The 14,010-nt window shown below is 51.2% G+C and overlaps 1 protein-coding gene across 1 annotated transcript in view; it reads left to right on the top strand.

The window, feature by feature from the left end:
* The first annotated feature begins 2,948 nt into the window (after positions 1-2,948).
* trh (thyrotropin-releasing hormone) overlaps positions 2,949-14,010 on the top strand; it is a 146,671-nt gene continuing 135,609 nt past the window's right edge. The window contains exon 1 of the mRNA XM_070894817.1: positions 2,949-3,006. Coding sequence (XP_070750918.1) covers positions 2,949-3,006 — 58 coding nt within the window. The remainder of the gene's footprint in view (positions 3,007-14,010) is intronic.

Here is a 14,010-nt window from a genome sequence, read left to right as displayed (position 1 = left end):
CTGTTTTACCTGCATGCCAACTTTCAATGACTGATGTACCATGACACCCAGCTCACCTTGCACTTCCCCTTTTCCTAATATGTGGCACCTTATCGCATACCTTTTGGAAATTCAAATATACTGCATCCACTGGTTTCCCTTTATCTACCCTGCTAGTTACATCCTCAAATAACGCGAATAAACCGTTGTAGTCTGTGAGGCGAAATTACTCCCACAGTTCTACATTGGCTGTACAGTGCTTTGGGACGTCCTGAGGTTTGTGAAAAGTGCTAGTTAAATTCTTGAAAACAGCGAGTAGGAAATAAACATAAATAGGACTGAGTGGCCTGGGCTTCAAGGGCTACATTCTGAGAGCTTGGGTCTGCATGTGGCCCTGAGATGACAGCTCAGACTGCTTTACTGCACAGTACCTGTATGATATTTCCAGCTCCTTGTAGCTTATTTGAGAAGGAGAGATTTTACCACTATAGCACGCTGATGGGAGATCTGTGCTGATTAGGTGTACCCAACACTTGTCAGTATTCCCCACCTGCAGGAGAATAGGGGAAGAAAGTAGAAAAAATGGGAGTCAATTTTGACTTTTAGGGGTAGTGCGCCGGTTAGCCATTTGTTCCAATGACGAAGAGATCCGTGTGATATTAAGGCCCAGGCAGGTGAGCTGAAGAAGGCCAAACAAACCTCGATGCACCTCGCCAAATTGAGGCCTCAAGATTGGGCGGGGCAGGAGGCAGCAATATAAGTTGCGGTTGGGGGGGTGTGGGAGGTGTGAGGGGGGTGGGTGGGGGAGGAGGTTGCGATCACGGTGGTCTCGGGAGAGCAGCGGCCCAGATTTTTAGGTTCTTCTGTCCTTATTTTTGTGGGCCCTGGTAAAGCATTCCTGCTGCTCTGGGACTCACAAAAATAATTCAGCACTTACCTTTGGCGGGCCTCTTTGGCTCCATTGCTTGCAAAACTGGTCGGAATGTGCACGGCGCAGGATAGGATCAGTTCTGACCTCAAAAAGCTGTTGCGGTCCTATTTACCCAGAGGATATCGTTTTCTATATTAAAAATGGACTATCGCCTGAAGCAGGCGGGCACTTTGGACACCTGGCAGCAGGCCCCTTTCAAAATGGTGGCGGCCGCATTGCCATTGTTAACAGGGTGGTAAGGCTACTGACACTATTTTGAGGTTGTTATCGTCCCATTAACGTCAGGTGAAGGAGTTACAATTGACCCCATGAACCTTGAAAAAAGCCATGGAACAAGCAGCCCAAAGCTCACACTGTCTAAACTTCAGTATTTGCCAAACTGCAAGGTATAAAATACTGATTAAAACAAATACTTTATTACATATTCAACAGGACAAGCTTTCTTGAATTAAATCAGTTTGTAAAACTGTAAAAGGTAGAAATTACATGCATAATGTTCAACCAACCCAGCCCAACCAACCCTGCAAAGTCCTCCTCACTAACATGTGGGGACTTGTGCCAAAATTGGGAGAGCTGTTCCACAGGCTAGTCAAGCTTGACATAGTCATACTCACAGAATCATACCTTTTGACCAACATCCCAGACTCCTCCATCACCATCCCTGGGTATGTCCCGTTCCACCGGCAGGACAGACCCACCAGAGATGGCAGCACAGTGATATACAGTCGGGAGGGAGTGGTCCTGGGAGTCCTCAACATTGACTCCGGACCCCATGAAGTCTCATGGCATCAGGTCAAACATGGGCAAGGAAACCTCCTGCTGATTACATAAGAACATAAGAAATAGGAGCAGTAGTAGGCCATTTGGCTCCGCCATTTAGTGAGATCATGGCTGATCTTCTACCTCAACTTCACTTGCCTGCACTATCCCATATCCCTTGATGCCCTTAATATCCAATTGCCACCTACCGCCCTCCCTCAGCTGATGAATCAGTACTCCTCCATGTTGAACACCACTTGGAAGAAGCACTGAGGGTAGCAAGGGCACAGAATGTACTCTGAGTGGGACTTCAATGTCCATCATCAAGGGTGGCTTGGTAGCACCATTACCGACCAACCGAGTAGGACATAGTTGCCAGACTGGGCCTGCAACAGGTGGTGAGAGAACCAACACGAGGGAAAAACCTACTTGACCTAATTCTCACAAATCTATCTGTTGCAGATGCATCTGTCCATGACAGCATTGGTAGGAGTGACCATCACACAGTCTTTGTGGAGACGAAGTCCTGTCTTCACACTGAGGACACCCTCCATCGTGTTGTGTGGCATTGGCACCGTGCTAAATGGGATAGATTCAGAACAGGGTGGGTGAAAGGCATAGAGGGCGTGAGAAGGCTGGTCCTGTGGTGGGCGGGAGCAGGGAAAAAGGACTTGGTTGAAGAATGGCAGTGGAGCTCAGGCAGGGACAGAGGGGTTGGGGTTCCCCTGGCCGGGCCATGTAGTAAAGGAGAACGGTATATCTAAAGCATGGGATGTTTCTGAGCCCTGTGAGCTGCACGGACAGGTGCAGGGGAATGTATTCTTGTGTTTGTTCTATGATAAAAGTTATTTTAAGAGGTATATAGCTGGATGGGCGAAGAATTGTCATGGCGACTGTATCTTGTCGAATTGTTTTGGGGAGAAAAGTGAAATTGGAGAAGAAAGGTATTGGTGAATAACTAAAGCAAAAAAAACAAATTATAAAGGTGAAAAGCACCTGGACTGAACCAATGAGGAAGGAGAAAATTGACTGATGGCCTCGATGCATATGGAAGACATGAGGACTTAGAAAATAGATTGTGATGCGCCGGTTTTACAGGCATAAAATGGCCGCCTAAAGATCCAATATTGTGGGCGGCGTGTCCGTCTGATTGCCCGCCAGAAGTGTGTCACCATCCTTATTGGTTAGGATGGACGCCTTAAATTGCCATCACGTCCTTTGTGCTTGCAAATAGGTGCCATGATGTCCGTTCGCTAAATTATATTGCGCGTGACCACAAATGGCGTCGTGCAAACCAGGGGTCCTTAATGGGACCGCTGGAGGTTGCCACCAGCAAGGTAAGTTTGGCATTCTCTGAATTTACCTTGTTGTGGAGGCAGGAGAAGCAGAAATCCTCCTCCTGACTCCACATTAAATCTGGGGGCCGCTGCTGGCTATTGCTCAGCCCTCTCATGATTAACATCCCCCACACCAGACTCCCCTTACCACCTCGGCTGGCGTCCGAGGAGGTTGATGTTGCTGCCGCCAGGACTGGCCAAGCTTTCCGGCGCGATCCCAGTGAGACCGCTGTACCAATTTGCCTCACTAGGCCAGCGCAGCCTGTCCACCTCCGCCACCCCACTGATTGAGGCGCGTCCGATTTAGGGCCGAGTAGTTTTATTAAGTAGGTCGAGTGACTGTGAAGTGGTGGGGCGGGTTGCAATGCATTGTTAGGTTCTGTTTTTGCAGCCGACGGGGGCGTGTGTCTCGGGCTGAGGACCACAGGGGGCTGCGTGCTTCTTGACACTCGATGAAATCTCCAATAACAGATGAGAAAATGTGACCTAGCTACTGTGCCTTTATCAAGAGATAATTTGCAGTTGATGGCATTGTCATTATTTATTATAGCACAGCGAATGAAAACACAATCAGAGGTTCAGGACTACGAATATAGAGGAAGAAAATAGCAGCACCTTCTTATCAAGGAACAGAGCTATAGAACTGTATTGTGTAAAATGATACACAAAGGACATCAGTTCCTCCCTCCTGTATACCGTGAGTGCTATAACCATGCACTGCAATTAAATATGACTGAACTTAATGAATATTTATCTGCAGAACCAGAACTGAACACTAGTGAGTCACAGTAAACATCAGGTATGATCCTGCAGAGCTGGCTTTTCAAAAGCAGTTAGGTCATATTTTAGTCGTCTGAAGGCAGTTAATGTAAAGCTGCTGTGACCGGGCTAATTAACAGAGAATTTGTGTTCTCTCATCTGTTATCTTGCATTGTGCAAAATCACTCACTCCAAAAGATGATGAAAAAAGAAATATTTTCTGCCAGTAATAGGAAAGAGAACTGCCCTTAAAGAGTAGGTAACTCAATCATTCTTTGCCACTCTGCTTTACATTAGGTTGACTCTTGAATGATTTGTTGTGGATCAATGCCTGGGAACTTCACCCGTTGAGTACTTGTGAGTGTAAGCGTTTTATTTGTTTGCAAGAGATCATAGCACAATTACCACAGCTGATGATGGAGAGCAGCACTGTCACACCCTCACTGTCACACCTTCACTGTCACACCCCTCACTGTCACGCCCCTCACTGTCACACCTCCCACTGTCACACCCCTCACTGTCACACCCTCACTGTCACACCCTTACTGTCACACCCTGTCACAGCCCCTAATGTCACATCCTCCACTGTCACATCCCTCACTGTCATACCCCCCACTGTCATACCCCCCACTGTCGTACCCCTCACTGTCACACCCTCACTGTCACACCCCTCACTGTCACACCCCTCACTGTCACAACCCTCACTGTCACGCCCCTCACTGTCACACCCAGTCACAACCCCACTGCCACACCCCCACTGCCACACCCCCCACTGTCACATCCCTCACTGTCACGTGCCTCACTGTCACACCCCTCACTCTCACGCTACTCACTCTCACGGCACTCACTGTCACACCCCTCATTGTTACCCCCCACCACTGCCACACCCCCACTGTCACAACCCCACTGTCACACCCTCCACTGTCAAATCCCTCACTGTCACGCCCCTCACTATCACACCCCTCACCGTCACACCCCTCACTGTCACACCCCTCACTGTCACACCTCTCACTGTCACACACCTCACTGTCACACTACTCACCGTCCACTTTAATTTCAAAGCCTTGGATTTAATGGCAGACATCAATCCTGCCTTAATAACCTGACAACTCTTCTGAATTTTAAAATGCCTCACAATTGAAACCTTGGTCCGAACACATCTGTTTGAAGTCACAGGAGCAGGTGGATAAAGTAAATCTGGACTGGGCTTAATTTGGTCAGGAGTAGAGTGGGTGATATGGCAACTTTGAAATATGCTTCATTTTTATTTCAACACATCAATGAGATTGAATAGCACCTAAAAGCATTTTATATATCTTAAGATTTAAATTAAGTACCATCAAATTACAAATTACTTCTCTGACGGAAAAGTACAGGAAAATATATAATCATATATTAGATGCAAATTCCTTTCATTTGTATTAATGGAAACCATAACAATACGTGAAACACTTTAGAAGTGATAACTAATTAGTTTAGTCAAATACTCATTGTGCTTCACAGAGTAAAATAAAGTATCTGTGCTTTTAAAAGAACTCACAGCAAGAAAGTATTCTGAAAATGCAACGAATAAGGCCAGACTGTAAGGGAAGCCTGTCTCTGGTATCTCTCCAATATTGGGTCCTGTGGAGCCTCTCTAGTTCTGGGCCCTTTGGTGTATCTCTAGCACTGGGCCCTGTGATGTATCTCCAGTACTGGGCCCTGTGGTGTATCTCCAGTACTGGGCCCTGTGGTGTATCTCCAGTACTGGGCCCTGTGGTGTATCTCCACTACTGGGCCCTGTGGTGTATTTCCAGTAATGGGCCCTGTGGTGTATCTCCAGTACTGGGCCCAATGGTGTATTTCCATGACTGAGCCCTGTGGTGTATCTCCAGTACTGGGTCCTGTGGTGTATCTCCAATACTGGGCCCTGTGGTGTATCTCCAGTACTGGGCCCTGTGATGTATCTCCAGTATTGGGCCCTGTGGTGTATCTCCAGTACTGGGTCCTGTGGTGTATCTCCAGTACTGGGCCCTGTGGTGTATTTTAATTACTGGGCCCTGTGGAGTATCTCCAGTACTGGGCCCTGTGGTGTATCTCCAGTACTGGGCCCTGTGCTGTATCTCCAGTACTGGGCCCTGTGGTGTATCTCAAGGACTGGGCCCTGTGGTGTATCTCCAGTACTGGGCCCTGTGGTGTATCTCAAGTACTGGGCCCAATGGTGTATCTCCATTACTGGGCCCTGTGGAGTATCTCCAGTACTGGGCCCTGTGGAGTATCTCCAAAACTGGGTCCTGTGGTGTATCTCCAGTATTGGGCCCTGTGTTTTATCTCCAGGACTGGGCCCTGTGGTGTATCTCCAGTACTGAGTCCTGTGGTGTATCTCCAGTACTGGGCCCTGCGGTGTAACTCCAGTTCGGGGCCCTCTGGTGTATTTCCAGTACTGGGTCCTGTGATGTATCTCCAGTACTGGGCCCTGTGGTGTATCTCCAGTACTGGGTCCTGTGGTGTATCTCCAATACTAGGTCCTGTGGTGTATCTCCAGTACTGGGTCCTGTGGGATATCTCTATACTGAGCTTTGTGGTGTATCTCCAGTATTGGGCCCTGTGTTTTATCTCCAGTACTGGGCCCTGTGGTGTATCTCAATTACTGAGCCCTGTGGAGTATCTCCAGTACTGGGCCCTGTGGTGTACCTCCAGTACTGGGCCCTATGGTGTATCTCAATTACTGAGCCCTGTGGTGTATCTCCAGTACTGGGCCCAGTGGAATATCTCCAGTATTGCGTCCTGTGGTGTATCTCAAGTACTGAGTCCTGTGGCGTGTCTCCAGTACTGCGCCCTGTGGTGTATCTCCAGTACTGCGTCCTGTGGTGTATCTCCAGTACTGGGCCCTGTGGTGTATCGCCAGTTCTGGGCCCTCTGGTGTATCTCCAGTACTGGGTCCTGTGATGTATCTCCAGTACTGGGTCCTGTGGTGTATCTCCAGTACTGGGCCCTGTAGTGTATCTCCAGTTCTGGGCCCTCTGGTGTATATCTAGTACTGGGTCCTGTGATGTATCTCCAGTACTGGGCCCTGTGGTGTATCTCCAGTATTGGGCCCTGTGGTGTATCTCCAGTACTGTGTGCTGAGATATATCTCCAGTACTGGGCCCTATGGTGTATCTCCAGTACTGGGTCCTGTGGTGTATCTCCAGTACTGGGCCCTGTGGTGTATCTCCAGTACTGTGTGCTGTGATATATCTCCAGTACTGGGTCCTGTGATGTATCTCCAGTACTGGGTCCTGTGGTGTATCTCCAGTACTGGGCCCTGTAGTGTATCTCCAGTTCTGGGCCCTCTGGTGTATATCTAGTACTGGTTCCTGTGATGTATCTCCAGTACTGGGCCCTGTGGTGTATCTCCAGTACTGGGTCCTGTGGTGTATCTCCAGTACTGGGCCCTGTGGTGTATCTCCAGTACTGGGCCCTGTGGTGTATCTCCAGTACTGGGTCCTGTGGTGTAATTCCAGTACTGCGTCCTGTTGTGTATCTCCAGTATTGCGCCCTGTGGTGTATCTCCAGTACTGGGTCCTGTGTGTATCTCCAGTATTGCGCCCTGTGGTGTATCTCCAGTACGGGGCCCTCTGATGTATCTCCAGTATTGCGCCGTGTGGTGTATCTCCAGTACTGGGCCCTCTGATGTATCTCCAGTACTGTGCCATGTGGTGTATCTCCAGTACTGGGCCCTGTGGTATATCTCCAGTACTGGGCCCTGTGGTGTAACTCCAGTACTGGGCCCTGTGGTATATCTCCAGTACTGGGTCCTGTGGTGCATCTCCAGTACTGGGCCCTGTGGGGTATCTCCAGTACTGGGCCCTGTGGTGTAACTCCAGTACTGGGCACTGTGGTGCAACTCCAGTACTGGGCCCTGTGGTGTATCTCCAGTACCGGGCCCTGTGGTATATCTCATGTACTGGGCCCTGTGGTGTAACTCCAGTACTGGACCCTGTGGTGCATCTCCAGTATTGGGCCCTATGGTGTATCTCCAGTACTGGGTCCTGTGGTGTATCTCCAGTACTGGCTCCTGTGGTGTATCTCCAGTACTGGGTCCTGTGGTGTATCTCCAATACTGGGCCCTGTGGTGTATCTCCAGTACTGGGTCCTGTTGTGTATCTCCAGGACTGGGCCCTGTGGTGTATCTCCAGTACTGAGTCCTGTGGTGTATCTCCAGTACTGGGCCCTGCGGTGTAACTCCAGTTCGGGGCCCTCTGGTGTATTTCCAGTACTGGGTCCTGTGATGTATCTCCAGTACTGGGCCCTGTGGTGTATCTCCAGTACTGGGTCCTGTGGTGTATCTCCAATACTAGGTCCTGTGGTGTATCTCCAGTACTGGGTCCTGTGGGATATCTCTATACTGAGCTTTGTGGTGTATCTCCAGTATTGGGCCCTGTGTTTTATCTCCAGTACTGGGCCCTGTGGTGTATCTCAATTACTGAGCCCTGTGGAGTATCTCCAGTACTGGGCCCTGTGGTGTACCTCCAGTACTGGGCCCTATGGTGTATCTCAATTACTGAGCCCTGTGGTGTATCTCCAGTACTGGGCCCAGTGGAATATCTCCAGTATTGCGTCCTGTGGTGTATCTCAAGTACTGAGTCCTGTGGCGTGTCTCCAGTACTGCGCCCTGTGGTGTATCTCCAGTACTGCGTCCTGTGGTGTATCTCCAGTACTGGGCCCTGTGGTGTATCGCCAGTTCTGGGCCCTCTGGTGTATCTCCAGTACTGGGTCCTGTGATGTATCTCCAGTACTGGGTCCTGTGGTGTATCTCCAGTACTGGGCCCTGTAGTGTATCTCCAGTTCTGGGTCCTGTGGTGTATCTCCAGTACTGGGCCCTGTGGTGTCTCTCCAGTACTGGGCCCTGTGGTGTATCTCCAGTACTGGGTCCTGTGGTGTAATTCCAGTACTGCGTCCTGTTGTGTATCTCCAGTATTGCGCCCTGTGGTGTATCTCCAGTACTGGGTCCTGTGTGTATCTCCAGTATTGCGCCCTGTGGTGTATCTCCAGTACGGGGCCCTCTGATGTATCTCCAGTATTGCGCCGTGTGGTGTATCTCCAGTACTGGGCCCTCTGATGTATCTCCAGTACTGTGCCATGTGGTGTATCTCCAGTACTGGGCCCTGTGGTATATCTCCAGTACTGGGCCCTGTGGTGTAACTCCAGTACTGGGCCCTGTGGTATATCTCCAGTACTGGGTCCTGTGGTGCATCTCCAGTACTGGGCCCTGTGGGGTATCTCCAGTACTGGGCCCTGTGGTGTAACTCCAGTACTGGGCCCTGTGGTGCAACTCCAGTACTGGGCCCTGTGGTGTATCTCCAGTACCGGGCCCTGTGGTATATCTCATGTACTGGGCCCTGTGGTGTAACTCCAGTACTGGACCCTGTGGTGCATCTCCAGTATTGGGCCCTGTGGTGTATCTCCAGTACTGGGTCCTGTGGTGTATCTCCAGTACTGGCTCCTGTGGTGTATCTCCAGTACTGGGTCCTGTGGTGTATCTCCAATACTGGGCCCTGTGGTGTATCTCCAGTACTGGGTCCTGTTGTGTATCTCCAGTATTGCGCCTTGTGGTGTATCTCCAGTACGGGGCCCTCTGATGTATCTCCAGTATTGCACCGTGTGGTGTATCTCCAGTACTGGGCCCTCTGATGTATCTCCAGTACTGTGCCATGTGGTGTATCTCCAGTACTGGGCCCTGTGGTATATCTCCAGTACTGGGCCCTGTGGTGTAACTCCAGTACTGGGTCCTGTGGTGTAATTCCAGTACTGCGTCCTGTTGTGTATCTCCAGTATTGCGCCCTGTGGTGTATCTCCAGTACTGGGTCCTGTGTGTATCTCCAGTATTGCGCCCTGTGGTGTATCTCCAGTACGGGGCCCTCTGATGTATCTCCAGTACTGCGCCGTGTGGTGTATCTCCAGTACTGGGCCCTCTGATGTATCTCCAGTACTGTGCCATGTGGTGTATCTCCAGTACTGGGCCCTGTGGTATATCTCCAGTACTGCGCCGTGTGGTGTATCTCCAGTACTGGGCCCTGCGGTGTAACTCCAGTTCGGGGCCCTCTGATGTATTTCCAGTACTGGGTCCTGTGATGTATCTCCAGTACTGGGCCCTGTGGTGTATCTCCAGTACTGGGTCCTGTGGTGTATCTCCAATACTAGGTCCTGTGGTGTATCTCCAGTACTGGGTCCTGTGGGATATCTCTATACTGAGCTTTGTGGTGTATCTCCAGTATTGGGCCCTGTGTTTTATCTCCAGTACTGGGCCCTGTGGTGTATCTCAATTACTGAGCCCTGTGGAGTATCTCCAGTACTGGGCCCTGTAGTGTACCTCCAGTACTGGGCCCTATGGTGTATCTCAATTACTGAGCCCTGTGGTGTATCTCCAGTACTGGGCCCAGTGGAATATCTCCAGTATTGCGTCCTGTGGTGTATCTCAAGTACTGAGTCCTGTGGCGTGTCTCCAGTACTGCGCCCTGTGGTGTATCTCCAGTACTGCGTCCTGTGGTGTATCTCCAGTACTGGGCCCTGTGGTGTATCGCCAGTTCTGGGCCCTCTGGTGTATCTCCAGTACTGGGTCCTGTGATGTATCTCCAGTACTGGGTCCTGTGGTGTATCTCCAGTACTGGGCCCTGTAGTGTATCTCCAGTTCTGGGCCCTCTGGTGTATATCTAGTACTGGGTCCTGTGATGTATCTCCAGTACTGGGCCCTGTGGTGTATCTCCAGTATTGGGCCCTGTGGTGTATCTCCAGTACTGTGTGCTGAGATATATCTCCAGTACTGGGCCCTATGGTGTATCTCCAGTACTGGGTCCTGTGGTGTATCTCCAGTATTGGGCCCTGTGGTGTATCTCCAGTACTGTGTGCTGTGATATATCTCCAGTACTGGGTCCTGTGATGTATCTCCAGTACTGGGTCCTGTGGTGTATCTCCAGTACTGGGCCCTGTAGTGTATCTCCAGTTCTGGGCCCTCTGGTGTATATCTAGTACTGGTTCCTGTGATGTATCTCCAGTACTGGGCCCTGTGGTGTATCTCCAGTACTGGGTCCTGTGGTGTATCTCCAGTACTGGGCCCTGTGGTGTATCTCCAGTACTGGGCCCTGTGGTGTATCTCCAGTACTGGGTCCTGTGGTGTAATTCCAGTACTGCGTCCTGTTGTGTATCTCCAGTATTGCGCCCTGTGGTGTATCTCCAGTACTGGGTCCTGTGTGTATCTCCAGTATTGCGCCCTGTGGTGTATCTCCAGTACGGGGCCCTCTGATGTATCTCCAGTATTGCGCCGTGTGGTGTATCTCCAGTACTGGGCCCTCTGATGTATCTCCAGTACTGTGCCATGTGGTGTATCTCCAGTACTGGGCCCTGTGGTATATCTCCAGTACTGGGCCCTGTGGTGTAACTCCAGTACTGGGCCCTGTGGTATATCTCCAGTACTGGGTCCTGTGGTGCATCTCCAGTACTGGGCCCTGTGGGGTATCTCCAGTACTGGGCCCTGTGGTGTAACTCCAGTACTGGGCACTGTGGTGCAACTCCAGTACTGGGCCCTGTGGTGTATCTCCAGTACCGGGCCCTGTGGTATATCTCATGTACTGGGCCCTGTGGTGTAACTCCAGTACTGGACCCTGTGGTGCATCTCCAGTATTGGGCCCTATGGTGTATCTCCAGTACTGGGTCCTGTGGTGTATCTCCAGTACTGGCTCCTGTGGTGTATCTCCAGTACTGGGTCCTGTGGTGTATCTCCAATACTGGGCCCTGTGGTGTATCTCCAGTACTGGGTCCTGTTGTGTATCTCCAGGACTGGGCCCTGTGGTGTATCTCCAGTACTGAGTCCTGTGGTGTATCTCCAGTACTGGGCCCTGCGGTGTAACTCCAGTTCGGGGCCCTCTGGTGTATTTCCAGTACTGGGTCCTGTGATGTATCTCCAGTACTGGGCCCTGTGGTGTATCTCCAGTACTGGGTCCTGTGGTGTATCTCCAATACTAGGTCCTGTGGTGTATCTCCAGTACTGGGTCCTGTGGGATATCTCTATACTGAGCTTTGTGGTGTATCTCCAGTATTGGGCCCTGTGTTTTATCTCCAGTACTGGGCCCTGTGGTGTATCTCAATTACTGAGCCCTGTGGAGTATCTCCAGTACTGGGCCCTGTGGTGTACCTCCAGTACTGGGCCCTATGGTGTATCTAAATTACTGAGCCCTGTGGTGTATCTCCAGTACTGGGCCCAGTGGAATATCTCCAGTATTGCGTCCTGTGGTGTATCTCAAGTACTGAGTCCTGTGGCGTGTCTCCAGTACTGCGCCCTGTGGTGTATCTCCAGTACTGCGTCCTGTGGTGTATCTCCAGTACTGGGCCCTGTGGTGTATCGCCAGTTCTGGGCCCTCTGGTGTATCTCCAGTACTGGGTCCTGTGATGTATCTCCAGTACTGGGTCCTGTGGTGTATCTCCAGTACTGGGCCCTGTAGTGTATCTCCAGTTCTGGGCCCTCTGGTGTATATCTAGTACTGGGTCCTGTGATGTATCTCCAGTACTGGGCCCTGTGGTGTATCTCCAGTATTGGGCCCTGTGGTGTATCTCCAGTACTGTGTGCTGTGATATATCTCCAGTACTGGGCCCTATGGTGTATCTCCAGTACTGGGTCCTGTGGTGTATCTCCAGTACTGGGCCCTGTGGTGTCTCTCCAGTACTGGGCCCTGTGGTGTATCTCCAGTACTGGGTCCTGTGGTGTAATTCCAGTACTGCGTCCTGTTGTGTATCTCCAGTATTGCGCCCTGTGGTGTATCTCCAGTACTGGGTCCTGTGTGTATCTCCAGTATTGCGCCCTGTGGTGTATCTCCAGTACGGGGCCCTCTGATGTATCTCTAGTATTGCGTCGTGTGGTGTATCTCCAGTACTGGGCCCTCTGATGTATCTCCAGTACTGTGCCATGTGGTGTATCTCCAGTACTGGGCCCTGTGGTATATCTCCAGTACTGGGCCCTGTGGTGTAACTCCAGTACTGGGCCCTGTGGTATATCTCCAGTACTGGGTCCTGTGGTGCATCTCCAGTACTGGGCCCTGTGGGGTATCTCCAGTACTGGGCCCTGTGGTGTAACTCCAGTACTGGGCCCTGTGGTGCAACTCCAGTACTGGGCCCTGTGGTGTATCTCCAGTACCGGGCCCTGTGGTATATCTCATGTACTGGGCCCTGTGGTGTAACTCCAGTACTGGACCCTGTGGTGCATCTCCAGTATTGGGCCCTGTGGTGTATCTCCAGTACTGGGTCCTGTGGTGTATCTCCAGTACTGGCTCCTGTGGTGTATCTCCAGTACTGGGTCCTGTGGTGTATCTCCAATACTGGGCCCTGTGGTGTATCTCCAGTACTGGGTCCTGTTGTGTATCTCCAGTATTGCGCCTTGTGGTGTATCTCCAGTACGGGGCCCTCTGATGTATCTCCAGTATTGCACCGTGTGGTGTATCTCCAGTACTGGGCCCTCTGATGTATCTCCAGTACTGTGCCATGTGGTGTATCTCCAGTACTGGGCCCTGTGGTATATCTCCAGTACTGGGCCCTGTGGTGTAACTCCAGTACTGGGCCCTGTGGTATATCTCCAGTACTGGGCCCTGTGGTGTATCTCCAGTACTGGGCCCTGTGGTGTATCTCCAGTACTGGGTCCTGTGGTGTAATTCCAGTACTGGGTCCTGTTGTGTATCTCCAGTATTGCGCCCTGTGGTGTATCTCCAGTACTGGGCCCTGTGGTGTATCTCCAGTATTGGGCCCTGTGGTGTATCTCCAGTACTGGGTCCTGTGGTGTATCTCCAGTACTGGGCCCTGTGGTGTATCTTCATGACTGGGCCCTGTGGAGTATCTCCAGTACTGGGCCCTGTGGTGTATCTCCAGTACTGGGCCCTGTGCTGTATCTCCAGTACTGGGCCCTGTGGTGTATCTCAAGGACTGGGTCCTGTGGTGTATCTCCAGTACTGGGCCCTGTGGTGTATCTCAAGTACTGGGCCCAATGGTGTATTTCCATTACTGGGCCCTGTGGAGTATCTCCAGTACTGGGCCCTGTGGAGTATCTCCAATACTGGGTCCTGTGGTGTATCTCCAGTATTGGGCCCTGTGTTTTATCTCCAGTACTGGGCCCTGTGGTGTATCTCCAGTACTGAGTCCTGTGGTGTATCTCCAGTACTGGGCCCTGCGGTGTAACTCCAGTTCGGGGCCCTCTGGTGTATTTCCAGTACTGGGTATTGTGATGTATCTCCAGTACTGGGC

The sequence above is a fragment of the Pristiophorus japonicus genome, chromosome 12, assembly GCF_044704955.1.
Source record: "Pristiophorus japonicus isolate sPriJap1 chromosome 12, sPriJap1.hap1, whole genome shotgun sequence".
Classification (NCBI taxonomy): Eukaryota; Metazoa; Chordata; class Chondrichthyes; family Pristiophoridae; genus Pristiophorus; species Pristiophorus japonicus.
The sequence above is the reverse complement of the archived record's forward strand: the minus strand, read 5'-3'. Positions and strand labels throughout refer to the sequence as shown.